Source organism: Pristis pectinata, chromosome 1 (assembly GCF_009764475.1).
Source record: "Pristis pectinata isolate sPriPec2 chromosome 1, sPriPec2.1.pri, whole genome shotgun sequence".
NCBI lineage: Eukaryota > Metazoa > Chordata > Chondrichthyes > Rhinopristiformes > Pristidae > Pristis > Pristis pectinata.
Genome location: NC_067405.1, coordinates 71,284,610 through 71,312,346, shown reverse-complemented (window position 1 = coordinate 71,312,346; position 27,737 = coordinate 71,284,610). Strand labels below are relative to the sequence as shown.

General features: G+C 42.9%; 1 protein-coding gene across 1 annotated transcript; it reads left to right on the top strand.

Annotated features, from left to right (window-relative positions):
* Positions 1–26,383, top strand: si:dkey-69o16.5 (Alpha-aspartyl dipeptidase-like). Its single transcript, XM_052024387.1, has 9 exons — positions 1–85; positions 11,631–11,762; positions 12,505–12,593; positions 16,766–16,840; positions 17,829–17,908; positions 22,287–22,460; positions 23,409–23,468; positions 24,305–24,387; positions 26,273–26,383. Exons 2-9 carry the CDS (start codon positions 11,668–11,670, stop codon positions 26,340–26,342), a joined length of 726 nt encoding a protein of 241 aa, XP_051880347.1. The 5' UTR covers positions 1–85; positions 11,631–11,667; the 3' UTR covers positions 26,343–26,383.
* The last annotated feature ends 1,354 nt before the right edge of the window (positions 26,384–27,737 follow it).

Below are 27,737 nucleotides of genomic sequence, written 5' to 3'. Positions count from 1 at the left end.
GCCACGTTTGAGCTGGAAGTGTTGTGGCTGTGGATAAGTGTTGAGGCTTTGATTCAGGAGGCTTTGGTGAGAGGAAGCTGAGCAGGTAGGTGCAGGTAAGGTTTTCCTTGGAATTTCTCTCCCAATTAGAGTAGCTGGGATGGCAGCTAGGGCAGTGGCATGCTCCTCCTGCAGGATGTGGGAGATCAGGGAGACTGTCAGTGTCCCTGTTGACTCCTGCAGGAAGTGCTCTCAGCTGTAACTCCTGACTAATCGCGTGAAGGAACTGGAGCTGGAGTTGGACATACTTAGGATCATTCAGGATGCTGAGAGCATCACTAATGAGAGCTTTAGCAAGGTGGTCACACCCACAAGTGCAGCTGGCATATAGTTGGGTGACCACCAGGAAAGATAGAACAAGCAGGCAGATAGTGCAGGATTCCCCTACAGCCATTCCTCTCAGCAACAAGTCTACCCCTTTAGATACTGCTGGGGGGTGGGGGGGTGGTGACCTGTTACGGCACAGCAGCAGCAGCCAGTTAGGTCAGTGGCACTGTGGCCAGCACTGAGACTCAGCAGGGAAGGGTAATGGTCAGGCAGAGCAATTGTAAGAGGAGACTCGTTAGGGGGACAGACAGGAGATTCTGTGGCCGCAAAAGAGACGCCAGAATGGTGTGTTGCCTCCTGGGTGCCAGGATGTCTCAGAGCAGCTGCAGAACATTCTCAAGGGGGAGGGTAAACAGCCAGAGGTCATGGCGCACATTGGCATGAACAACACAGGTAGAAAGGGGGAGCACTGTCTTGCACAGTGAGTATAGGGAGTTAGGAAAGAGGCTGAAAAGCAGGATCTCAAAGGTTGTTATTTCTGGATTACTCCCAGTGCCACATGCTAGTCAGGGCAGGAATGGAAAGAACAGATGAATGTGTGGCTGAGGAACTGGTGCAGGGGGCAGGGTTTCAGGTTCTTGGATCATTGGGAACCTCTTCTGGGGCAGTGGCGACCTATACAAGAGGGACGGGTTGCACCTTAACTGGAGGGGAACCAATATCCTGGCAGGGAGGTTCGCTAGTGCTACCCTGGAGTGTTTAAGTTAGTTTGGCAGGGGGATGGAAACCACAGCACCAAGTCACAAAGTGGAGGGACTGAGAATGACCAGCAAGTCTGTAAGGAAGAACAGGCAGGAACAAGGTAAGGTACACAATGGGACGAATGGGTTGAAGTGCATTTAATTTAATGCCAGGAGTATTAGGGGTAAGGGTGATGAACTTAGATCATGGAATTATAATGTTGTGGCCATTACAGAGACTTGGTTGAGAAAGGGACAGGACTGGATGCTTAATGTTCCAGGGTTTCGATGTTGTAGAAAAGATAGAGAGGGAAGAGGAGTTGCACTATTAATCAGAGACAATATCGCAGCTACACTCAGAGGGGACATAACAGAGGGCTCATCCACTGAGTCGAAATAGGTAGAACTCAAAAATAAGAAAGGTGCAATCGCTCTGATGGGATTATACTACAGACCCCCCAATAGCCACTGGGACATTGAGGAACAGATACGCAGGCAGATTAGGGAACGATGTAAAAACAACAGGGTTGTTGTCATGGGTGACTTCAACTTCCCTAATATAGACTGGGACCTCCTAAAGTGCAAGAGGTTTAGACAGGGCAGAATTCATTCGTTAGGTGCATCCAGGAGGGTTTGTTAAGTCAGTAGGTAGTCCGAGGGGAGCAGCCATACTGGACCTGGTGCTGGGAAATGAGCCTGGCCAGGTGACTCGCCTTTCAGTGGGAGAACAGTTAGGGAACAGCGACCACAACTCAAGTTTTAAGAAAGCTATAGATAGGAATAGGTATGGACCTTGTGTGAGAGTATTAAATTGGAGCAGGGCAAATTACAAGAGTATTAGGCAGAAACTAGAGGAAGTTCATTGACAACAGCTGTTTTTGGGTAAGACCACATCTGACATGCGGAGAGTGTTTAAAGACCAAATGCACAGAGTACAGGACAGGTATGTTTCAGTAAGAAGGATGGACAAGTTTGGCAAGGTAAGGGAACCTTGGATGTTGAGAGAGGTGGTGAATTTAGTCAAGAAGAAAACGGAAGAGTATGTAGGTTTTAGGAAGCTAAAATCAAACAGAGCCCTTGAGGATTATAAAGTAGATAGAAAAGAACTCAAGAAGGGAATTAGGAGAGCCAGGGGCCATGAGAGGTCCTTGGCAAGTAGGATTAAAGAGAATCCTAAGGCATTCTACACATACATCAAGAGCAAGTGGATAACTAGGTAGAGGGTAGGGCCACTCAGGGATAAAGGAGGGAACGTGTGCTTGGAGGTGGAAGATGTGGGTGAGGTCCTAAATGAGTACTTTTCATCAATATTTACCAAGGAGAAGGACATGGAAGATAGGGAGATCAGTGTGGCGCATGCTAATATGCTAGGGCATTTTGAGATGAAGGAGGAGGTAGTGGTGGGTCTCTTAAAGAACACTAAGATGGATAAGTCCCCAGGGCCTAATGGGATATATGCCTGGCTATTGATAGAGGCAAGAGATGAAATTGCTAGGACCTTGACTAAGATCTTCGTGTCCTCTCTAGCCACAGGCATGGTCCTGGAGGACTGGCAAGTAGCCAATGTTGTTCCACTATTCAAGAAGAGAAACAGGGATAATCCTGGAAACTATAGACTGGTGAGTCTCACATCAGTGGTAGGGTAGCTATTGGAGAGGATTCTTAGGGATAGTATTTATGAGCATTTGGAAAACCATGGCCTAATTAGGGACAGTCAGCATGGCTTTGTGCAGGGCAAGTGGTGCCTTACTAACTTGATTGAGTTTTTTTTGAGGAGGTGACGAGGGTGATTGATGAAGGTAGAGCTGTGGCTGTTGTCTTCATGGATTTTAGTAAGGTGTTTGACGAAGTCCCTCACAGGAGGCTCATCTAGAAGATCAAGATGCATGGGATCCACAGTGACCTGGCCATATGGATTCAGAATTGGCTTGCCCATAGAAGACAGAGGGTAGGGGTCAATGTGACCTATTCTGGGTGGAGGCCTATGACTAGTGGTGTTCCGCAGGGATCCATACTGGGACCTCTGCTGTTTGTGATATACAGTATATAAATGACCTGGATGAAAATGTAGATGGGTGGGTTAGTAAGTTACAAAGATTGGTGGTGTTGTGGATAGCGCAGAAGATTGCCAAAGGATACAGTAGGATAACGATCAGCTGCAGATATGGCCAGAGAAATGGCAGATGGAGTTTAACCCAGCCAAATGTGAGGTGTTACACTTTGGGACATCAAATGTAAAATGGCAAGACCCTTAACAGTGTTGATGTCCAGAGGGATCTTGGGGTCCAAAGTCCATAGTTCCTTGAAAGTGGCTGCACAGGTTGATAGGGTGGTAAAGAAGGTGCATGGCATGCTTGCCTTTATTAGTGGAGGCACTGAGGTCAAGAGTCATGAAGTTGTTTTTCAGCTTTATAAAACTCTGGTTAGTCTGCATCTGGAGTATTGCATTCTATTCTGGTCACCCCATTATAAGAAGGATGTGAAGGCTTTGGAGAGGGTGCAGAAGAGGTTTACCAGGATGCTGCCTGGGTTAGAGGGCATGTACTATTAGGAGAGGTTGGACAAACTTGAGTTGTTTTCTCTGAAGCGGCGGAGACGGGAGATCTGATAGAGGTTTATAAGATTATGAGAGGCATAGACAGAGTAGACAACTTTGTTCCCAGGTTCAAAATGTCTAATACTAGCCTAGTGTCTAATGTCCATACTGTTTAACCTGAGAGGAGGCAAGTTTAAAGGAGATGTCAGGGCAAGCTTTTTTTTTACAGAGAGTGGTGGATGCTTGGAATGTGCTGCCAGGGGTGGTTGTGGAGGCAAGTACGATAGAGGCACATGAATGTGCAGGGAATGGAGGGATATGGACATTGTGTAGGCAAAAGGGATTAGTTTAGTTAGGTGTTTAATTAGTTCAGCACAACATTGTGTGCTGAAGTGGTGGTTTTTCTGCTATATGACTCAATCATTCTGCACAGAGAAGACTTTTCAGTCCATTTGACTCCATTGGTTACTCACCCTCCTAACACAAATAACAGTAAACCTCCTTAGAATACCAAGTCTGCCAACTCCCTTGCTGTACCACAGATGAGCCCCATTTTTGACCAGGGCCACTCTTGCCAGCAGTATGTTCAAGCTAAGGGAAGAAACAATCTCCATTTTATAAGCTGTATGTAAACCAAAGTTTCCAGAGGTGAGAGAAGATATTCTAACTCACTGAATCTTCCATCAGAGAGGAGAGAGCTTCAAAAATCAGATATTTTAAATCACCAGGAGAATAGAATTAACATTCCAGCTGATGAAAAGGATACAGGTATTTGTAAAGTCCTTGCAGTGTTTAATATGAAAGGCCAAGCAACCAACCTGCAATGAAAATTGAAATTTATTCAGGTGAGGTTTTGCAGTAGGGATGACAGGAAAATGCCCAGTTGAAACAACTGGTGAATTTACAGGTTAACTCTGCGTGGAATTACATTGAGCCAATTCCAGTATACCAGTTTTCAGTCGCCATTTTAGCCTCCTCCCATTTGCCTCAACCTTCAAGTATTTTTAAGCTTTCCCTTAAAGGCATTGAGCTGTGGTATTAATATATTTCAGGGAATACTTCAATCCAAAACCTTTTCTCTGTTTTGCTTTCCACAGATGCTGCCCAATCTTCTGAGTGTTCCCAGCATTTTCTGTTTTTATTTCAGATTTCCATCATCTGCAGTTCTTTTGATCGTTATTTTCTGTGGTTATAGAAACTGAGTTAATGTTTCACCATAGATGCTGCCTGTTTCTACAGGTACAGGTAGCTCTGCTATAATGTGATCATTACATTCGCAAGAAACCTCACGTTATAGAAAGTCACATTATAGATGAACAGGCTGTAGTTGCCTTCAAAGCACAGATTTAAACAGGTTTTCCCGATCCCGCTATAACCAATGCTGCCTGCATAATACAAATAGTGTTCCCTAATCCATCAATCGCATTACAACCAGTTCATATTATGGAAACATGCATGAGAGGAGAATTACCGGTATATGTGAAGGAAGGTAGTCATTGAGTCGTGCAATGCAGAAACAGGCCCTCCAGCCCACTGAGTCCCTGCTGGCCATCAGACACCCATTTACACCAATCCTAAACTGATCACATTTAATTATGCCCAATTTCCCATCAACTCCTGGATTCTACCACTCACCTACATATTAGGAGCAATTTACAGAGGCCAATTAACCTACCAACCCACATGTCTTTGGGATGTGGGAAGAAACCGGAGCACTCAAAGGAAACCCATGTGGTCACAGGGAGAATGTGCAAACTCTACAGACAGCACCTGAGGTCAGGATTGAACCCGGGCCAACTGAAGCATTAAGAAAAAAGGACTGTAGCAATTAAACTCACTGGCTCATCCACAGCTGCAAGTGTGCTCCCAGAATCAAAACTTGCACTTTGTTCTTCAACTTTTTCTTCTTCTTTTGGAAATCCCATAAAACGCTGTGAGAAGATGTCAATAGCATGAATTCCTTGTACCATATTGCACTGCAAAGACTGACAAATATACCCCGTTGAAAAGAATTGCTTTCTGAAAAGAAAAAGATTGCTTGTGAGAGTAATGGTGGGCAGGGAGGAGCCATTTGATCCTTCTCCCTTTTGGGTTGATAGATACCTTGCGGATTATCACAAATTGCGTGATAAGAACTGAAACTGTTGGGAGCACTCCGAGTGAAGATAAAATTCACGTCTCAGGTCAATAAGTTCTTTGACCGGACCATGAACACGTTAGCAATGAACTGCTGAGTGTTTCTGGCACTTTTAAGTGTTTAATTCACAGCCACTGTTACCAAAAGAAATCTGATGCCAGGTCATGCGGGGAGCTAACAAGGAGGTGAACAAGGTCATGAAAGAAACTGAAAAGAAGATAGGAAATTCGGTTTAGAGAGGGAACTTCATGTTCTAGGCAGCCAAAGCAGTGATCACCAGTGGCAGAGTAATGAAAATTGTGGGTGGCAGGAAGCAGACCAGGAGATGCCTGGAGAACTGGAGGCAAGTTGAAGGGTTAAGGCAGTGGAGAAATTTGAAACAAAGCTCTGATTTTATTTCGGACTAGGAGCCGACATGGGTCAATGAGCCTAGGGGTTACAGATGAACATCACTGGTTGATATTTCTACACTAAAAACCAGGGGTGGAAAAAGGACATCAAACAATCACAGTGAGAAAAGTGAAGTCCCAAATGCAAGGCAGCCAATGATCTAATTGGAAAGACAGTCAGAATGCTATTACTCTTCCCCTGCCAAGCCCCTCCCTCATAAAGCTGGCCTGTTACCTTGAGCACTCCAGTTTCCTTGTGGATATAGCTGACAGTGTTTGATGACCCAGTTCCATATCTGCTTTTACCACCCGGAGGGGACTTAGATTTGCCAGTGTGTAATCTGCTGTCAGAGATTCCTAACTGGCTTACACCGACATCAGTGCTCTGAGAAGAATGTGAAGGCAACATTGTAGCACTGCCATGAACAATGTTCCTTGAGCGTGGTAAAAATAGCATATCCATGGCTGAATTTTTGAGAGGCCAGGGATTTCTAACGGCTCATTGCACTTTAGAAGCTATTTGCTCTGCTTCTCAACACTGATCTGGACCAAACCATCTCCCCTCGCATTTTCTGGCCTCTGGCTTTCTCCAGCTTGTGCAGTTGTTTCCTTTGAAACCTGGTAACCACGGCATCATAGCATGGCACATTTGTGACATCATAATACTCATTCCAAATCTGTTCTTGGATCAAAGGGAACACTCCACAGAACTCGTAGCACTTGCAACCTGCCCCAAGTATGGTGCACATCCCTCAGCACTGACCAATTCTTTCAGCGTATTTTAGCTCACTCCAACTGATATCTCACAAGTTGCACTCCTATCGTTTTTAAATTCACAGCACAGAAACAGACCATTCAATCCAATAGGTTCAAGTCATTCTTCACGACTTCATGCCTTCTCCCAGCCCCATCTGTTCCCTCTCTGCTGTACTTATTGAACAATCTTAAATGCATCCATTAATATTTGCTTTAATCTTCCATATGGCAGAAGTACTCACTCTGGTGCCTTTTTGATTTATTATTGACTATTTTATATGTGAGGCGCTTAGTGAGCCACAGGTATGAGCATCTTTATGCTTAACCTTCTATCTGAAGGAAATGAGCCTTGATTGATTCACTCCTTCCTGTAAGTTTTAACCTCTCTGCTCTGATATTTTACTGCATCTTCAATCTGTGCCTGATTACGTATTTTATAAAATGAAGACTAGACTTTGCTGTGTTTTTAAATTTCAATTTCAATTTTAAAATCTAAATTTGATTTAGATTTACTCAAAGGATTTCAGATATTTGGAATTGTCTACTCAGGAGGCAGTCAATGAGTATATTCAAGGCAGAAATCAATATATTGTTTGTTACTGAGGGAGTCAAGGTACTTTGGGGAGGGGGACAGGGGGGACAGTGAAAAGGGAAGGGCAGAGAAAAAAAAAGTTATAGACTTAAAGCACAGAAACAGGCCCTTCATCCTACTGAGTCCACCCTATCAACACCCAGTTACACTCATCCCATTTCTTATTCTCCCCACATTCCCATCAACTTTGTGCACACATGTTTAAAGGTCTGCTATTACATTCCCAGGGAACAAGGAGGCATGTCTGCGCTTTGTGAAATGTAGTCATTGCTCTACTGTTGTAAACAACCAATTTGTGCACAGCAAAGTCACAAAAAGAATGTGGAAATGACCAGATAATGTGTTTTAATGGTGCTGATTGAGGGAAAAAGGTTTGGCTGGAACTCCAGAACTCAGCTGCTTTTTTAACATCTCCCCCACCCCCCAAAGCAGGGGATTTCTTTTAAACCACCTTAGTGGGACTGATTAAGTCTTGATTTAGCACCTCATCTCAAAGAATGCAACCACAATGTATGCTCAAATCTCTGGACTTGACTACAACAATTATCATAATTCAACTGTAAATTAGTGGCTGGTGAGCACTTGGGTTGTATTTAGACTATGAACAAATGTTGTTCTTTAACTAAGGATGAAGGTGTGTGTTAGGTATCTGCAAAATTGCTGGACACCAGAAAGAATGTTGAACAGCTCTTCTTGCTTATTGATTTGCCCTCCTGCACATCTCATCTCCCAAAGACATCCTCAACTGTGATCAGAAATTTGGAAAGTTACTTCAGGAGCAGAGAATTTTTCTGAACTTTGACACTCAGAGTCTGATTAGGAGGAGTCAGCTTGGCTTTGTGCGTGGAAACTCGTGCTTAACAAATCATTTAGAGTTTTTTGAAGAGGTAACCAAAAAGGTAGATGAAGGCAGGGCAGTGGATGTTGTCTATCTGGACTTTAGCAAGGCCTTCGACAAAGTCCCTCGTGGTAGGCTGGTCTGGAAGGTTAGGTCCCATGGAATCCAGGGAGAGCTAGTTAGGTAGATTCAAAATTGGCTTGGAGGTAGAAAGCAGAGGCTGGTGGTTAAATTTATTTCTTGGAATGGAGGCCAGTGACTAGTGGTGTGCTGCAGGGGTTGGCGTTGGGACTCTTGTTATCTGTTATTTATATAAATGATTTGGACGCGAATGCAAGAGGCTTGATCAGTAAGTTTGCAGATGACACGAAATTAGGAGGTGTTATTGATAGTGAAGAAGGTTATCGTAGATTACAGGGGGATCTTGATCAGTTAGGGAAGTGGGCTGAGGAGTGGCAAATGGATTTCAATAATCGTAAGGTGATGCATTTTGGAAAGTCAAACCAGCGTAGGACTTGTACTATGAATGGTAGGGTACTAGGGAGTATAATGGAACAGAGGGACCTAGGAGTACAAGTGCATAGCTTGTTGAAAGTAGCGTCACAGGTAGGTAGGGTTGTGAAAAAGGCATTTAACACGCCGGCCTTCATCAATCAGGGCACTGAGTACAGGATTTCGGACATTATGTTGCAGTTGTACAAGTCACTGGTGAGCCCACAACTTGGAGTACTGACCCTGTCATAGGGAGGATGTGGTTAGAATGGAAAGAGTATAGAGAGGATTTAAGAGGATGTTGCCAGGTCTAGAAGGCCTCTGTTAGAGGGAGAGTTTGGCCAGACTAGGTCTTTATTCCTCAGAACGTAGGAGAATGAGGGGTGACCTCATAGATGTGTTTAAAATTATGAGAGGCATAGACAAGGTGGATGGTAACAGTCTTTTCCCCAGGGTAGGGGAGTCCAAACCTGGGGATCATAGGTTTAGGGTGAGATGGGAGAAATTTATAAGGGACCTGAGGGGCAACTCTTTCATGCAGAGGGTGGTAAGCATATGGAATGAGCTGCCAGAGGAAGTGGTTGAGGCAGGGACAATAGTATCATTTAAGAAGCACTTGGGTAGGTACATGGAGGGGCGGGGCTTAGAGGGATATGGGTTGAATGCAGGAAATTGGGACTAGCGGGGTGGGCACCAGGTCGACATGGACTTGTTGGGCCGAAGGGCCTGTATCCGTGCTATATTGCTCTATGACTCTACCACAACTCTGGACTTTCCCTAGAATGCTGCTTTATACGAGAATAACATGAATGTACAGTGACAAGTGAAAATGAATTGCTGCTCAGTGAGGACAAAGTGCAGGCAATTATTTTACTCTTACTATTGACCCGTAATCAGCATGGAGATAAAACGTAAAGGCTGATCATAATTCAAATCTCTGGCTCTGCTGATTCGTGCAAAGTAATAGGTGCAGCATTTTATTGTGAGGGTTGTTGCTGGAACTACAGTGCTATCACCTGGTAAGTCTATCTTTAATGTTTTTCGCTCTGAGCTTTGAATTGAATTTTTCTATTGAAATAGTCATTATGGCTCAAAGGTTAACTTTTGCATACTCAAGTCTGCTCGCCTTTCCTGTTTATGCTTAATTTGTACTGCCTGAAGTAACAGTTGTATGGGTAAACACATTGTTAAAATGGCATTCAGAAATAAGCTTGTTTTCCCCACTCTTGGAATGTGGGCACCACCAGGAAGGGTGGATATTATAGGCTTTCCGACCTGCCTTTGAGAAAGGAAGTGGTGGACAGCCTTTTTGAATTGCTACAGTCCTTCTAGTGAAGGGACTCCCAACTGTGCTCGATGGTAGTGGATGCCAGGATTTTGACTCAGCGATGAAGATACAGTGATACAGTCCAAGTCAAGGTGGTGTTACATTGAGGGGAATTTGGAAGGGATTGTATTCCATCCATCTTCTGCCTCCCATTCTTGCTAGTGAAAGGTTTGAGAGACGAGGTTAGCTCTGTAACTGAACAATTATTTTAATCCATATGCAGCTAGCCGTGTAAGGACTAATGCTGACTCCAAGTCTCGTGTAGCTGGTAAGTTCTATTCCTGGAACGACTATGAACTTAATAGCTCCAAATGCACACTCAGCAAAATATATTCAGATTGTGTAAGGTTGTTTGCTTTAAGTACTTCGAACCACTTCATAGCACGTATTTTACTCTTGTTTAAATCATTTTTTCATGGAACTAAATCTTTTGAATTAAATGTTGAGAATGGAAAGGCAGCTACATCTTCAGACAGGGTGCCAGAACCTGTATTTTGGAGACAACAGCAGACATTCCTACAACTAATCTGCCCAGGCCTCCAGGAAGAAACGAAGGGGTTATTGTTCCTGTGTTTAGCAAAATAATCTAGCCAAAAATTAACACTATTCATTCATATTTTTTCCTTGAATTAACCAATGCACTTTGGCTTTATGTTAAATAATATTGATCATACCATCTGATTAGTATAGATAACTTCACCATGGAATATAGAAGCTTACAATTTGATCATGTTGGTCTCATCTATGAATTTGTTTTACCTCTGGAGATACTGAAAAGACGCGGTTAAAAAGCCACATGCATCCATTGTACTCTCAACAGGGTTGTACTGTTTGCATATGTTGTGTTGAACTCCCCTACAGCTAGATTTAAGCCTGTAGAGCACAGCTACACCTCATAAATCACTCTATCAAAGTTAGTAGTGGAACACAAATAAAACTGCAGATGCTGGAATCTGAAACAAAAGCAAATGCTGGAAGAACTCAGCTGGTCAATCAGCATCTGTGGAAAGAGAAACCAGTTAACATTTCAGAGCAGCGACTCTTCCTCAGAACTGGCAGTAATACCAAACATAGTGGTGGTGGGTCATTTATTGACAGCATAATCATAAAAATCAAAACGATTCTCATGATTCAATTAACCATTCCATTCCAGGCATTGGTACTTATGTTATTAACCTTAAGCTGAAAGTGAAGATACAATAGCTTACCACAGCACAAGCATATATGGTTTTCATAGAACAGTACAGCACAGAACAGGCCCTTCAGCCCACAATGTTGTACTGACATAGCTAATCCCTCCTACCAACAGAAAGCCCATATCCATCCATTTTCCTCTCATTCATATGCCCATCCAAGTCCCTCTTAAAAGCTCCTAATGAATTTGCCTCCACTAATTTTTCATTAAAATACATCAACTAACACTGAAGGAACCCAGGAAATCTGAACCTTTTCATATTTTGTCATTTTTAAAATGGGTAAAATAATTTGCTATCCATCTTTTTACTTTTATTTTGCAGTGATCACGGGGGAAAATATTTTCTGAGGAGACTCGAGATGAAACGCAGAGCACTTTTGGTTTCAAACTCGACTTTGTATGGGGGTGGCTACCTAGAACATTGCCAGGGGCAGATAACTGAATTTTTTGGAGAGTAAGTATTGAAAGGCATTTGCTCACTGTGGAACCTCAGTTATATGTGTAATGTAAGTGATAGGCAATCTCCCTCTGCAGGCACCAACCCAATCTGGAAGTGGAGAAAAGATGGACATCGTTTGACGGCACATTTTAGCTTCTGATCAATGGTAGATTGGGCTTTGGCAAAGTATTATATGGAATTGAACAGGTCATTCTGCTCTCTCCTGTTCCATCTTCAGTTAGGTTTTGAATATGATCGGTTTTCAAAATTTTGAATCGGCTCCCAAACTTGACAACATTTTTTGGAGAGAGAGTTCTCGAAATCTACTGTTATATATGAATAAACTAGCTCTAAATATGTGGATCCTCCCGACTGAGGAAATTATTTCTATCAATCTTACTAGTTCCTTCATTAAACATCTTTGATAACCCCACTGCCTTCAACACTCAAGTGGATTCAAGCCCAGTCTGTGTAATCTGTTTTAAAAACAGAAGAAAAATACTGTAAAAATAGAATACTTCATTTCACTCTTGTCTGCTCTTGGTTAAATCCTACTGGGAGCATCCTGTCCCCCATTGCATTAGTGGATTAACAACAGTAGAATCTTGTGATACATTAAGTATTCTACTGACCAGACCCAACTTCATTGCTCCACCAGGTTCTCAACCACAGTTATTAAGAACTAACCAGGGGTGCTGAACCTTAATCAATCTTTCCCTCTGGATGATCCCTAACAACTTCTTATTTCTTTCTGCAGTAAAGTGAAGAGGGTGTTATTTGTCCCATATGCTTTACATGATAGAGATGCGTATGCCAAGACAGCAAGGCAGAAATTTGAAAGCTTAGGTAAGAAAATAGTCTATTGAGTGCAAGATAATCGTGCACAACTATACACAAACTCTTTTTCTTACTGCTAAAACCAATCAGAACCAGGGCTTAACGGCAGCATGCTTAGTCAAGTCAGAAGGTTGTAGGTTCACAAAATCTTGGTATTGGTATATTACTGTCACTTGTACCGAGGTACAGTGAAAAACTTGTCTTGCATACTGATCATACAGGTCAATTTATTACACAGTGCAGTTACATTGAGTTAGTACAGAGTGCATTGAGGTGGTACAGGTAAAAACAGTAACAGTACAGAGTAAAGTGTCGCAGCTACGGAGGAAGTGCAGTGCAGGGAGATCTTGGCTGAAATGTCAGTGCAGCAGCGACGTAGTGATACACTGTTGGAAATGCTGTTTTCAAATGGTATGTTAAACTGACAACCTCAAGAGGACCTAAAAGATTCCACAGTATCGTTGAAAAGGAGCAGAGAAAGCATAAGTGTTCAAATCAGAGTGAAGTGGGGCTTGGATGAGTTGGCACTCCCACAAGAATACTCGTCTTTGAAATTGGAAGGAAGGAAATTGCTTTCCAAGATCATCCCAACAACAGAGAGTGCCACCTTGAGGCAAATGGTTGGGCTACCAATGAGGTGAACTGCTCATTTGTAGGTAGTGTTGAGCTCGTTTATTATTGTAAAAATACAGCATCCAAACAGCCTGGCTACCTTACACTACCTAGTGTCAAAGTTCTGTCCATTTGGCATGTCAAATTTTGCATGTCTTTGTACCTTCCTGATTACATTTGACAACCTTAGTTGAAATGTACTATAAACTTTCAGAATTTCAGGGCATAACACTGAAATGGATTTTTTTTTGGGACACAAGGCTTGACAAACCTGAGCAAGTGAATTTAGAGCTACAGAGATTAGGATAGACTCTGAATAAATAAAGCTCCCCTTTCAAACCAGTGGTGCTGAGGGGCAGAACAGGTAAAAGGGGCTGAATGGCCTGCTTTCATTCCTGATGTCTATGTGAACCAAACCAAGATTTGGTTACTAAATGGCAGCATTATTAGTGTATCTGGGGGAAAATAAAACAAAGGCTACAAATAAATGATTTCTTTCAGAAGGACAAGGTATATAAAGCTAATCCAAGTTCAAAGTGCAGAGATATCCCCAGGCATGATTACAATAAGATTAAACTTGTAATGCCCATTCATTTCCTCATTACTGGCAGATTTGTAAACTGGGTATTTAGAGGATCAACATGCATAAAATGAAATTCATGATCTTGCTGATCAGTGATTAAGTTTAAACATTTCCCTGTCTCTCTCCCACTCATTTTTAACCTTTTGCTTTAAAATCTTTTCTAATTATACAACAACTGCATTATGAAAAGCAAATACTGCAGGATGAAATTTCTCCATATTCATCCAAAAGATTTTTTTCACACAAAGGATGGAAAAGTAATGAAAAGATCACAAACAAGTGCAGCAAAAGCTACCCAGTGCAGAGCAGTGTGACCAGCTGGGATTATTCAAGCAAAGAGTTGTCCTCTTTCTGTGTTAGAGAGTCAAACAGCACAGAAACAGGCACTTTGGCTTACCACAAGCACATGACCATCAAATATCCATTTACAACAAGATGTGGAGGGAATTTAAAAAAAGGGATTACTGTAGGAATAGTCAAAATCAGTTGCCAATGGTCAGCACAGGCTCGATGCTGTGAAGGGACCGTTTTCGTGCTGAATGACTGTGACTTTACACCAAGCCCTTTTCATTCTCCTCACACTCCCATCAACTACCCCCAATCCTCCTACTACTCACCTACTCACTTGAGGTAAGTACCTCCCAAGCTGCAATTCCTTGGGATGTGGGAGGAAACTGGACCATCAGACAAAACCCATACAGTCACAAGGAGAACAAGCAAACTCCACACAGACAGCACCCGAGGTTGCTGAAGGCAGCAGCTGTACAAGTTGTGACACTGTACTGCTTCAGTAGTTGAAATTACATCAGTTGAATCACATTTACAGCCCAGAATGTGAACCAAATTGCAGATGAATTTTAATCTGCAATGAACAATAATTGATTTCATCATGTACAGGCAAAACAAAATGCAGATGCACCAGCATCTCACCAGTTCCTCACTCAGTGCATGGCAAGTCTTTAAAACTTCTTGAATGGAAACAATTAATTTTAAAACAGCACTAAAAATAGTTGGCTTATCCATCAAGCTCCAGAACACCCACCACCAAACTTAAGGACAGCTTCTATCCCACTGTTATCGGACTCTTGAATGGACCTGTTGTATGCTAAAGATGAACTCTTGACCTCTCAGTCTACCTCATCATGGCCCTTGCACATTACTTGTCTACCTGCACTGTATTTTCTCTGTAACTGTAACACTATATACTGCATTCTGTTATTGCTTTTCCCTTGTACTACCTCAATGTTGTTTGCATGCCATCCAGACAGATCACTCCATACAAACAAAAATTTTTCACTGTGTCTCGGTACATGTGAGAATAATAAACCAACCTTCTCTGATGATATCTTGGACTTTAAGGCAGCCCTCATAACTCCTGAATGCTTGGCCAGATAGCTCCTCACAATTTAACTGTCTGGATGCAAAGAAAAAATAAACAGGTAAATGCAGTATAGCAACTCCACAAAAATGATAACATTCCCAGGGCCATGCTCCTTCATGTAATAACTATCGTACAGACGTACAAGGTGCCGGTGCCCAACAGACAAACTGACATTATTTATTTTCAAAGTAATGTACAAAGTTGATGACGATAGCACAGTTGATGCATTATATACAACAGAGCAACAATATTGAGGGGGAGTGAGGGTGTGAGGAATAAAATGGGGATGGGGCAGAAGATTGTGAGCAATGGTCAATGCTTTCTCAGTCCAGTTATTTCCTGGAGGTCAGATAAGGGATTACTGCTATTTTTAAGCTATAAAATTTACGACCAAGGCTTGGGTTTAAAATTTTGCAGATGACACAGAACCTGGAAATGTGGTAAACAGTGGAGAGGAGAGTAACAGAAGTCAGAAAGGCAGACTGTGAAATACAAACTCATGAAAGATTACATTTAATGCAAGGAAGCCTAAAGTAAATAATTTTGGTGGAGAGAATGAGGGGTTAAAATAACATTTTAAAAGAATACAGGAAAGAAAAATGAGACCTGTGAGTGTAGAAAGTATACTTTTCAACGATAAAGTGAGAACAGTGTAATATGCATATGGGATCCTTAACTAGCAATGAAGTTATATTGTTACATTTGGTGGCCAATTCTGGCAACCACACTTCAGAACAGATGTCAAAGCATTGACAAGGGTGCAGAGGAGATTTAATGGAACAGTAGAAGGTTACGGACCTAATGCGGGCAAATGAGATTAGTGTAGATGGGCTAAAAGATCGGCATGGACATGGTGGGCTAAAGGGCCCATTTCTATGCTGTACAATTTTATGACTCCATGAGTATGTATTAAGATTGAATGAGCTGTAACAGGAAGAGAAACTGTTGTTTTTAAATAGCAAAGCTGACACGTGAAAAGTTTTATCTACGCAGTAAACTGTTAGGATCTGGAATGCAATGCTAAGAGGGATGGTAGAAGGAGAATCAAGGGTAACTTTTAAAAGGGAACTAAGGGAAAGAGCAGAGGAGTGGTTATTTGGTTTGTTGGGTGTGCACAGGAAATCAGGAATGCATAAGAAACCAGGAATGGAGGAACATTCCGAGGGCTGTGGTGCCACAGAAAGTTATAGAGGTAGTGAGGGGCAAGCCTTAGAAGGATATGAACACAAGGATGAAAATTCCAATTTTCAGCCATTACGGGACCTGCATTATCGAAGATTGGTACTTGGGACAGGCCAAGAAATAGGATAGTGAGAAGGAGAGTTTTGAATCAGTTAAGGAACAGAAAAGAGAACCAATTGAAGGGCTCTACAGTGAAGAATGCAACTCTGATATTCATATTTCATATATGCACCGTCAACTTCACTTCAGATTAAAAGCTGCCCCTTAGCTGATTCAGTTCCTCAGGTGACTCACAGTCAGTCAGAAAATGTTCAAGCAGCCAAATACATGGGTGAGAATATAAAGTCTCAAATTTGACAAGGACTTTTAGGGAACTGACAATAGTATTTTACTCACCACACATTTCTTTGCAACCTTTATCAGGTTATGGACTTGACAGTATCCATGAAGCACCAAATCCCGTGAAGGCAGTAAGGAAAGCAGAAGGAATCTTCATTGGTGAGAATCTGCTAAAATCCAGCTAGAATACAGAAATCACCAGCTCCTCTCTTCATCACCGGGAGGAGAAGTCTGTGGAAATACTGGACACACCCATTGTGAAGTATTTGAAGCAGATACACTGGGGTCACCAATGTACAAAAGGTTAATGTTACCATTTGAAGTTTAAACAGATAAACCGGTCAAACCTTGGCTCAGAATTGGTCCTTGGCAGTGGCCTTCAGGTGTCTTCACACTTGAGCTCCCAGGTGCATGTAGGTGATTGGGGGAAAGGAAGGGTGGCTTATACAAACCTGTGATTTTGGGGCAATGGGGAAGACAGATTGTTGGGGGAAAGGAAGGCAGGACGGGAAGTTGGTGATTGGGAGGTTTGGGGGAAGTTGATTGCTGACACTCCATTGGTAAAAATAATTGATCAGAACTCGCTCTATAAGCAGCAAAGAAAAGCAGAAGTGTACTCAAACTCACTCAAAGTACAAGGTTAAGTGATTAGCTGTTAGAAATTTTGACAGCAAGATAGAGAGAAACTATTTCTATTGGGTGAGTCCAGGAATTGATATTTACCTTCATGGTTGGGAATTCAAGATAAACCTGCATATTGGTTTGTGTGTTATACACCGTGCTGATTAATGGATCTATTTTTTTCACTAGCTGGATGTACCTGTCCTTGTCACATGGCTCAATGAATAAATGCAAAAGATTGTTTCAGTTGTTCCATTGGCCATGCAGTCAATGGCGTCATAGGACAATTGGCATTTTGACTCTACTGTAATGTCACTGGGAGTAGCATCAGATGTTGAAAACATGGAATTGGACCATGAACCTCATCTGGACAGCAGGCTATTAAATTCTTATCCCAAATTATAGCCTCATTTACACACTGAACTTCAACCATTTATGATGTTCATCCAGTTTCTGGTGATACTAGGTCTGGATAGCCCCTGTGTATTTTGTTTTGCTAAATATTTTTCCTTACTGAATGCTGTAGGTGGAGGGAACACTTTTCGGCTCCTGAAAGCTTTGTATGACAACAATTTGGTTTCAGAGATACAAAGTAGAGTCCTTCAGGTATGATATTCTACAAAATAATTTATGATGATGCTTTCTGTCAACTTTGTCCATACTAAATTCCCAATGGAAACAACATATGTAAACACCTCTCATGGCAAATACACCCAGCACTTGCTACACCATGGGTGATCGACAAGTTGTGTAAACATGCATGTCATATCCCATGAGGTTTTCTGTTTTAAGGAAATGCATTTAATTCTGGCATCGGGGGTTACATAGAAACATAGAAAAACTACAGCACAATTCAGGCCCTTCAGCCTACAAAGCTGTGCCGAACACGTCCTTACCCTAGAAATTACTAGGCTTACCCATAGCCCTCTATTTTTCTCAGCTCCATGTATCTATCTAACAGTCTCTTAAAAGACCCTATCATATCCACCTCCACCACTGTTGCTGGCAGCCCATTCCACACGCTCACCACTCTCTGAGTAAAAAACTTACCCCTGACATCTCCTCTATACCTACTCCCCAGCACCTTAAACCTATGTCCTCTTGTGGCCACCATTTCAGCCCTGGGGAAAAGCCTCTGACTATCTACCCGATCAATACCTCTCATCACCTTATATACCTCTATCAGGCTCCCCCCCATCCTCCGTCGCTCCAAGGAGAAAAGGCCGAGTTCCCTCAACCTGCTTTCATAAGGCATGCTCCGCATTCCAGGCAGCATCCTTGTAAATCTCCTCTGCACCCTTTCTATGGCTTCCACATCTTTCCTGTAGTGAGGTGACCAGAACTGAGCACAGTACTCCAAGTGGGGTCTGACCGGGGTCCTATATAGCTGCAACAATACCTTCCGGCTCCTAAATTCAATTCCCCGATTGATGAAGGACAATACACCATACGCCTTAACCACAGAGTCAACCTGCACAGCCGCTTTGAGCGTCCTATGGACTCGGACCCCAAGATCCCCCTGATCCTCCACACTGCCAAGAGTCCTACCATTAATACTATATTCTGCCATCTTATTTGATCTACCAAAATGAACCACTTCACACTTATCTGGGTTGAACTGCATCTGCCACTTCTCAGCCCAACTTCGCATCCTAGCTACGTCCTTCTGTAACCTCTGACAGCCCTCCAAACTATCCACAACACCCCCAACCTTCGTGTCATCCGCAAATTTACTAACCCACCCCTCCACTTCCTCATTCAGGTCGTTTATAAAAATCACAAAGAGCAAGGGTTCCAGTACAGATCCCTGAGGTACACCACTGGTCACCGACCTCCACGCAGAAGAAGACCCTTCAACAACCACTCTTTGCCTTCTGTGGGCCAACCAGTTCTGGATCCACACTGCAATGCCCCCTTGGATCCCATGCCTCCTTACTTTCTCAGGGCATTATGGTGAATCTTTACCAGTTAAATGTGATCACCAATTTCGTAAAAATACTCATAACTGGTGCATGGTTTAGCCATTTCCAAATATCTAGCCATTACGTTATTTGTAACAACATGCATGATGTGACTACCAATTTCTGAGTTAGAGTTATCGTTTGTTCTCATGAAGTGCACTTTCACCATTTCTTTCATCCACCCTGATTGTTCAGTTCTGCTCCAGTGAACCATCATGATATTAAACATAGAACAGGACAGCACAGGAACAGGGTCGACAGCCCATGATATTGTGCCAACCAATTAAACTAGTAATTAAGTGCCTAACTAATCCTTTCTGCCTACACAATGTCCATATCCCACCATCCCCTGCACATTTATGTGCCTATCTAATTGTGCCTATCTAAAAATGCCTCTATTGTATCTGCTTCGACCACCAACCCTGGCAACGTATTCCAGGCACCCACCACTGTGTAAAACAATAAAACTTGCCCCGCACATCTCTTTTGAACTTATCCCCTCTCACCTTAAATGTATGCCCTCTAGCATTGGACATTTCGACCCTGGGAAAAAGATACTGGCTGCCTACTCTATCTATGCCTCTCAATCTTATAAACCTCTATCAGATCTCCCCTCAGCCTTTGCCACTCCAGAGTAAACAGCCCAAGTTTCTCCAAGCTCTTCTTATAGCACATACCCTCTAATTCAGGCAGCATCCCGGTGAAACTCTTCTGAATCCTCTCCAAAGACTCCACGTCCTTCCTATAATGGGGCAACCAGAAATGAATGCAATACTCCAGATGCTGCCTCACCAGAGCTTTATAAAGCTGCAACATAACTTCCCGACTCTTGAACTCAATGCCTCGACTAATAAAGACAAGCATGCCATACACCTTCTTTACCACCCTTTCAGCCTGTGCAGCCATTTTCAGGGGGCTATGGACTTGTACCCCAAGATCCCTCTGCCATTAACAGTGTACTGTCCCTTTACATTTGATTTCCCAAAGTGCAACACCTCACATTTGGCCAGATTAAACTCCATCTGCCACTTCTGCGCTCATAGCTGCAACTGATCGATATCCTACGGTATCCTTTGGCAATCTTCTACACTATCCACAACACCATCAATCTTTGTATCATCTGCAAACTTAGTAACCCACCCATCTACATTTTCATCCAGGCCATTGACCTGGATGCTGGGACCTCTGCTGTTTGTGATATATGCAGAGGTCCCAGTATGGATCCCTGTGGAACACCACTAGTCACAGACCTCCAGCCAGAATAAGTCCCATTAACCACTACCCTCTGTCTTCTATGGGCAAGCCAATGCTGAATCCAAATGGCCAAGTCACTGTGGATACCATGCATCTTAACCTTCTGAGGAGTATCCCATGAGGGACCTAGAACTGTACAGCACAGGAACAGGTCCTTCGGTCTACGATGTTGTGCTGAACTAGACAAATTAGTACAGGAAGTCCCCGACTTATGAACCGACCTTCGTAGTCAGTTCATAAGCAGGCCCGGCCCCCGATCCTACCACGGCGGCGGTACACCTTCTTTGGCCCAACCCCAGGCCAAGTAAGTATGTGTGGTCGGGGCCACATGCGGCCACGATCCCTGGGCCAAGTGCGCATGCGCGGACACTGTTCCGAGTTACACACAAAATCGGGTTACGAACAGTCTCAAAAACGGAACTCGTTCGTAACCCAGGGACTTCCCGTAATTCAATGCCTAACTAAACTAATCCCTTCCGCCTACACAATGTCCATATCCTTCCAGTGGAGCTTCTCCTCACATACCAAATTGCAATCAACCAACAGAAATGGCTTTGCTTTGTAGAGAGGCCCTTCATCCTTCCCATCCCATGCAGAGGGACTGTATGGGTACATTGAGTGTTCCCCCACCCCAGCTTAACAACAATTTGCATTAATATAGTGCCCTGGACAGGACAAAAACCTCTCAAGATGCTTTGCAAGTGTTGTCAAGAGGAAATGACAGCACGCAAGGGGATGTTAGGCAACACGATTCAATGCATGATCCAAATGTTAGGTTTTATGAAGCAACTTAACTGGAGGAAGGTGTTGGAAAGCTTAACCAAGGGAATTCCAGACCTATACAGGTCAAAGGCAGCTTCTTGTAGAAGAATGAAATCTGGTGAAGCACAAGCTGGCAGGATCATTTGTGGGAGGGGGTTTGAAGGTGGTGATTGGTCCAGGTCATTTTACATCACAAACAGCAGAGGTCCCAGTACGGATCCCTGTGGAACACCACTAGTCACAGACCTCCAGCCAGAATGTCCCATTGACCACTACCCTCTGTCTTCTATGGGCAAGCCAACACAGGGAGGGAAGGACCAGCTATGGAATTTTAAAATTGCAGTGTTATATTTTGTAAGAGTTAAGTCACCAAGCAAACTCTGATGTGGACCTGGAGCAAGTTAGGATACAAGAATATAGGATGAAATCAATTTTCATGAAAAGCCAGGATTTCATTGCAATCTCTGTCAGAATGCTACACTGTCCCAATGCCAGCTCTGTGGTCTGATCCACTTGGAGCTGTTAGTTGGACTTAGTCATTAAATGTATGTCAGTTAACTCTGATGGTGGCTTTTTTTAAAATGGACCTAACAAAGGCACAGATAAAAGTTTCAACAATGGATGCCCTGAAGCAAAGGCTGAGTCAAAGGATATTATAGCGGAGGATGTGAGTGGTAGCGGTGATGGAGTAGGTATGAGAGAAGAAACTCTGTTCTGGGACACACTGGCAGTAGTCAGTCACTGAATACAGCCAATGACCTGCTCAGAAATCTCAGCACACATATTCCCCGCCCACACTGCATCACTCAAGCTTTCTATGCACTTTCAAGTTCTTGCCTTGCGTTCTGACCCAATTTAATGCAGTTATTCATGCCTCAAAGCTATTTTTGAGATTGTAGGTAATTTGCAATTTAAGACAAACAGCGTTGATTAGCTGCCACTGATGGTTTGTTTGATTGCAATTATTAGAAAGAGTACAGATTAACAGTTTATAATTTTCATTGCAGGATGGCATGCCTTACATGGGATCCAGTGCTGGAACAAATGTGGCCACTGTCAGCATATGCACCACCAACGACATGCCAATTGTCTATCCACCGTCATTTAAAGCCATTGGCCTGATTCCATTCAACATTAACCCTCATTACCTGGATGCAGACCCCAACAATCAACACATGGGGGTAGGTGATAATGCACTGATATCAACTCAAATGATGCAAGATAGTGTATACCTTGTGTTACGAAATGCTCAGAAGTGCCACGATCCGGACAAATATCATAAGAACACAGATCTAGTGACCCGAGTTCAATCCAAACCTCAGTACCGTCTGTGTAGTTTCCTCTGGGTGCTCTCAAAGATGTTTGGCCACTGTAAATTGCTCCTAGTGTGTGGGGGAGTGGTAGAATCTGGGGGGAGTTGATGGCGAGAATAAAAATGGGATTAATGGAAATGGGTGTTGATAGTCAGCAAGGACTCAGTGGGCCGAAGGGTCCATTTCCGTGCTGTATGACTCTATAACTAGAGAGCACAAAGAAAAATTTCACCCAAGTGGCTTCAGGGGTCAGCGGTTGAGGCAGAAGCACCCAATTTTTTTTTCCTTCTCATGGACATTTCCCCCATTTCTCATTTCTTTTTCCCTTTCTTTGGAGCAGACTCAATGGGCCGAATGGCCTACTTCTGCTCCCTTGTCTTGTGATCTTGTGAAAAGTACATTTGAAGAACTATGACCTGGTGAGCTCTGGACCAAGGTCTGGTAGGTGAGATGAACTGGGTAGCTTGGCGTGGACGATTGCTCCTCCTCTGTTGTAAATTTTCCAGGGGTAAATTCGATGATTGTAAAGTAACTGGCAACCCAGTGAGATGATGATGAGAAATGATGCTGAAAATTATTTTCTGGAATTTGCTGCCCAATAGATTGCTGGAATATTATTCAATAATTGCTTTCAAGAGAGAACTGGATACATACTTTACACATACAGCATTTTACAGGGCAGAGAAAGTAGAACCAATTAGATAGCTTTTACAAAGAGATAGCAAAGACACAGAGGACCGCAAGCCCTCCATGTGCATCAGAGGATCCTACAATCATGTTTGTCAGTATTAACAAAAAGTTTTTCTTTCTTATTAGGAAACCCGGGAAAAACGCATTGAGCAGTACCACGAGGAACCAGGTACACCACCCGTCCTGGTGAGTAATTTTTACTTTAACAAAGTAACACAAAGTAAAGGATTAGGAAGGAACTTGCACTGTTGTTGACCAGAAGACTGAGTTAAACCAAATTGCAGTGGTTCACAACTGAAATTTCTTGCTTAGCATCTGGGGTACATAAAAGTCACCTCAGGCAGATGACAGGATGGACACAATGAGAATGTTCCAATGCCTGTCCTGGCAATCAAGATGATTCCATGATGATTGATAGGTTGTCACAGTCTTTTTCCCAGGTAGGAGAGTGTAAAACTAGTGGCCATAGGTTTAAGGTAAGAGGGGAAAGAATTAGAGAGGACCTGAGGGGGTCGTTTTTCCACACAGATGGTGGTGGGTATATGAAACAAGCTGCCAGAGAAAGTGATAGAGACAGGTACAATTACACTGGAAAAAATATTTGGACAGATACATGGATAGGCAGGTTTCAGAGGGACATGGACAAAACACAGGCAAATGGGATTAGACAGGCATCTTGGTCATCATGGATGAGCTGGGCTGAAGGGCCAGTTTCTGTGCTGTGTAACTCTAAATTGAAACAAAATTAAGGAAGATAAACAAGATAATTGCTCTAGAATACTTGCTTCAACTTTCCATTAAATAAAGAAATGTATTTATCACCGAGTTCCCAGAAGAAGCTATGCATCTTTTTATATGCATGTTAAGAGAGATATACTGATTCTTAAAAAAAACTTCAATTGGTCAGAACACAGTTTACCTCACTGACTGAACAGTCTTTAGTTAATTAGTGATTGCAATTTTGCAAGGTTTTCATTGACCTCAGTGCAGACAGAATATGACTTTCTCCACTGCTGTGGCAGGGTTTGCGTGAAGGTTCCATGCTGCTGGTTGAAGGTGATAAGGTCACATTGCTGGGAACCACTCCTGCCCGTTTATTCATCCGGTAAGTTTCACCTTATTTACTTCCCAATGTGCTTGCTTTTGCATAATTGATCAAATTAATCATTTAATTCCAAGCATTAAAGCAAGTTTACCGGAATGGTGCCAGAGAACAAGACATTGCTGTGTGTAAAGGTTAGGGAATATAACAGAAAAGAGATTATGCCTCAATTATAGAGGTCATTGGAGAGATCACATCTCGAGTGCTCTCCGCTTTATTGGTCTGTTTATTTAAGGAAGCAAGTTAGAGTAGTAAAAACAGTTCAGAGAAGGTTTAATGGAATGGGCAGGTTGTCACATAAGGAAACGTTGAAAAGGTGGCTGTTAGAATAGTGGGGGACAAATTGATTGAAACATACAAGATCCTGAAGGTCTTCAATGTTGGATGCCGAGAGGGTGTTTCCTCTTCTGGGAGAATCTAGAGCAAGAGACTTCGCACCATTTCTCTTCTGTGAAAGGGAGGAAGCCGAGTACTACATTGAAACCAGCAAGAATGGGCTGGCAGACCATCAACCTGGCAAATGGATAAAAGACAACAGTCAAAACCACATATTAAAATCTTCCACCAATATAGTGACATTTATTCAGTACAATGGCCCAGAATTTGTGCCCTACAACAAACATTTGCACTCACTGTGGGCAGCTTCCCCGGCAGGAACTTGCTGAGACAAGTCAGTACTGCCAGGCACCAGGCCTCCTCTTATGTAACAGATTGGGGAGGGAGAAAATAGAAGCCCCACAAAAGGAAAACAACATTTGACAGTGTACTTTGCCATTGTTCCTGGCTTAGCCACCTACCAAAGATGTCAAAAGCACTGGATTTTTCCAATTGAAAAACTTCAACACTAATCAAGCTTAAAAAATATTGAACATTTAAAATAAAGACCAAAAACACTTTAAAATATTTAAATAAGCTTAAGTAAAATTATTGCTGGTATTAACCCGTCAGCTGTCGGATCCATAGAACTGTCACCGTGCCAGATCTAACCTGGCTCTGATCGTTCGAGTGGATTCCCCACAGCTAACAATTGGGAAATCTCTGCACACTCCTCATTAGATATCATGAGAAGTCCAATGCCAGGCACATTCATGGGAAATTACTCAAACAGTGGGTGGCAACTTTAGGGTCTGTGCGACTTTGTGGAAGTCCTAATATTCCCATCAGTTAAATGAGCAGACATCATCAGTCACCTACAAGGAAAGGATTTGCATTTGGATAGGATTTCTCATGTCCTCAGGGTGCTCCAGAGCACTTTCAGGACAATAATGTACTTCTGAAATATTGCCATTTTAGTTTGAAGGAAATATGGCAACCAGTTGCATATAGGAAATTCTCACAACCAGCCTTGTAATAAATACTGACCAAGAAAATTCAGTGAATGACTAACATTGGATATGCATTGACTAGGGCACACGGGAAACCTGCCCTACTGTGCATTGGGGCAATGGGATCTTTTATGCCTAACTGCAAGAGAAAACAGGATCAAGTTTAAGATCTTGAAAGACAGCCCAGCACAGACTAAGCTCTCCAAGATTGTGGACAGGGACTCAATCCATTTGCATCCTGAAGTATTTGTCATGCTGGGGAGAGACAAGAAGAATGGAGGAGGAGATGAATAAAGGCAAATCCGAGGACAATGTAATTATCTTTGGGTCAGACTTGGAGATCATTGTGCTGTCTGACATTTCATAAAAAAATCAATTATTTACCCACATTTAATTTGCGAGTTTCTGAATTTTCTCCTCCACAAGAAATATTTAGGAAGGGGGTGGACGGGAGAGAGAATAAATTACTGCTCCTGGATTAATTGGCAGAATTGAGCCTAAATTCTGATGGTAAAGCACGAGTGACTTTTGCGGCCGTAACTGCAGTTGTTTTCATTCATCAGAGGGAAGGCGGCAACTGAGCATGAACCTGGAACAGACTTCAGCTTCCTTCTAACAGGAAATCTGCCCTGAATAACCATAAATGAACAACCGACAGGTTACGAAGAATCCAATTACATCATGGGAAGCCACAGGAAAAACTTAAATGAAGTAATCTTGCTTGAATAAAATCCAAAGTTAAAGCAAATATTCTGACTGGAAGCTGAATGATTTATGTCAAAACCAAAACATTGATCATGTCTTACTGCAAGATGCCAGTCTATTTCCAACTTTCTTTCCATCTCCAAAAGCCTTGACTTGGTGATCTCTCAAATGTTTCTCAAAAATCTTTCTCAAAACTCTTTTTGATTCTATCCAGCTTCGGTAAAGTTTCTGTCCACAACTGCAGTAGCCATGTTGCAAGTCATAAATGTCTGCCTGACAATTGTGTATGATCTCTCTCAGGCCTGATTGCAATCTTTGACACAGCCAACCACACCACCCCCAACCAAAAGAAATCCATTATCCATGCATTATGACCTTCTTTGCTTGAACCCGCAGCACCAACTGCTGTACTTGGCCTTTTTGGATCTCACAAAAGCCTTCCACTCTTAACTGCCTTCAGAAAATCATTAAGGTCAGAAGTAGGGATGTTTGCTGATGATTGCACAACGTTCACCACCATTCGTGACTCCTCAGATAACGAAGCAAGACCCAGACAATATCCAGGCCTGGGTCAATAGGTGGCAAGTAACATTTGTGCCACACAAGTCCTGGGCAATCATGATATCTAACAAGGGAAAATTCAGCTATCATCCCCCTACCATTCAATGACATTACCATGACCAAATACCCCACTATCAATATCCTGGGAGTTACCATTGACCAAAAACTGGTGTAGCCATATACACAATGTGGCCACAAGAGCAGGTGAGAGGCTAGGAATCCTGCAGCGAGTAACTCACCTCCTAACTCCCCAAAGCCTGTCCACCGTCTACAAGGCTCAAGTCAGGAGTGTGATGGAATACTCTCCATTTGGCTGGATGAGTGCAGCTTCAACAACACTCGAGAAACTTGACAACATGCAGGACATAGCAGCCCTGCTTGATAGGCACCTCATCCACAACCAGTCACTCACACCATGACTGACACACAGTAGCAGCAGTTTGTACCATCTACAGGATGCACCGCAGCAACTCACCAAGACTCCTGAGACAACACCTTCCAAATCCACGACCTCTACCAGCTAGAAGGCCAAGGGCAGAAAAAGCATGGGAACACTGCTACCTGGAAGTTGCCCTCCAAGTAACACACCACTTGGAAATATATCACCATTCCTTCACCATTGCTAGGTCAAAATCCTGGAACTCTCTCCCTAACAGTATTGTAGGTATACCCACATCTCAAGGACTGCAGCACTTCAAGAAAGTAGCTCACCACCAATTTCTCAATGGCAACTAGGGAAGGGCAATTAAATGCATGTGAAGC

Coding starts and splice junctions, on each gene's coding strand:
- si:dkey-69o16.5 (XM_052024387.1), top strand. CDS start 11,668: ATGAAACGCAGAGCACTTTTGGTTTCAAACTCGACTTTGTATGGGGGT. Junction 12,594..16,765: donor GCAGAAATTTGAAAGCTTAG/GTAAGAAAATAG, acceptor AACCTTTATCAG/GTTATGGACTTGACAGTATC. Junction 16,841..17,828: donor AGCAGAAGGAATCTTCATTG/GTGAGAATCTGC, acceptor TGAATGCTGTAG/GTGGAGGGAACACTTTTCGG.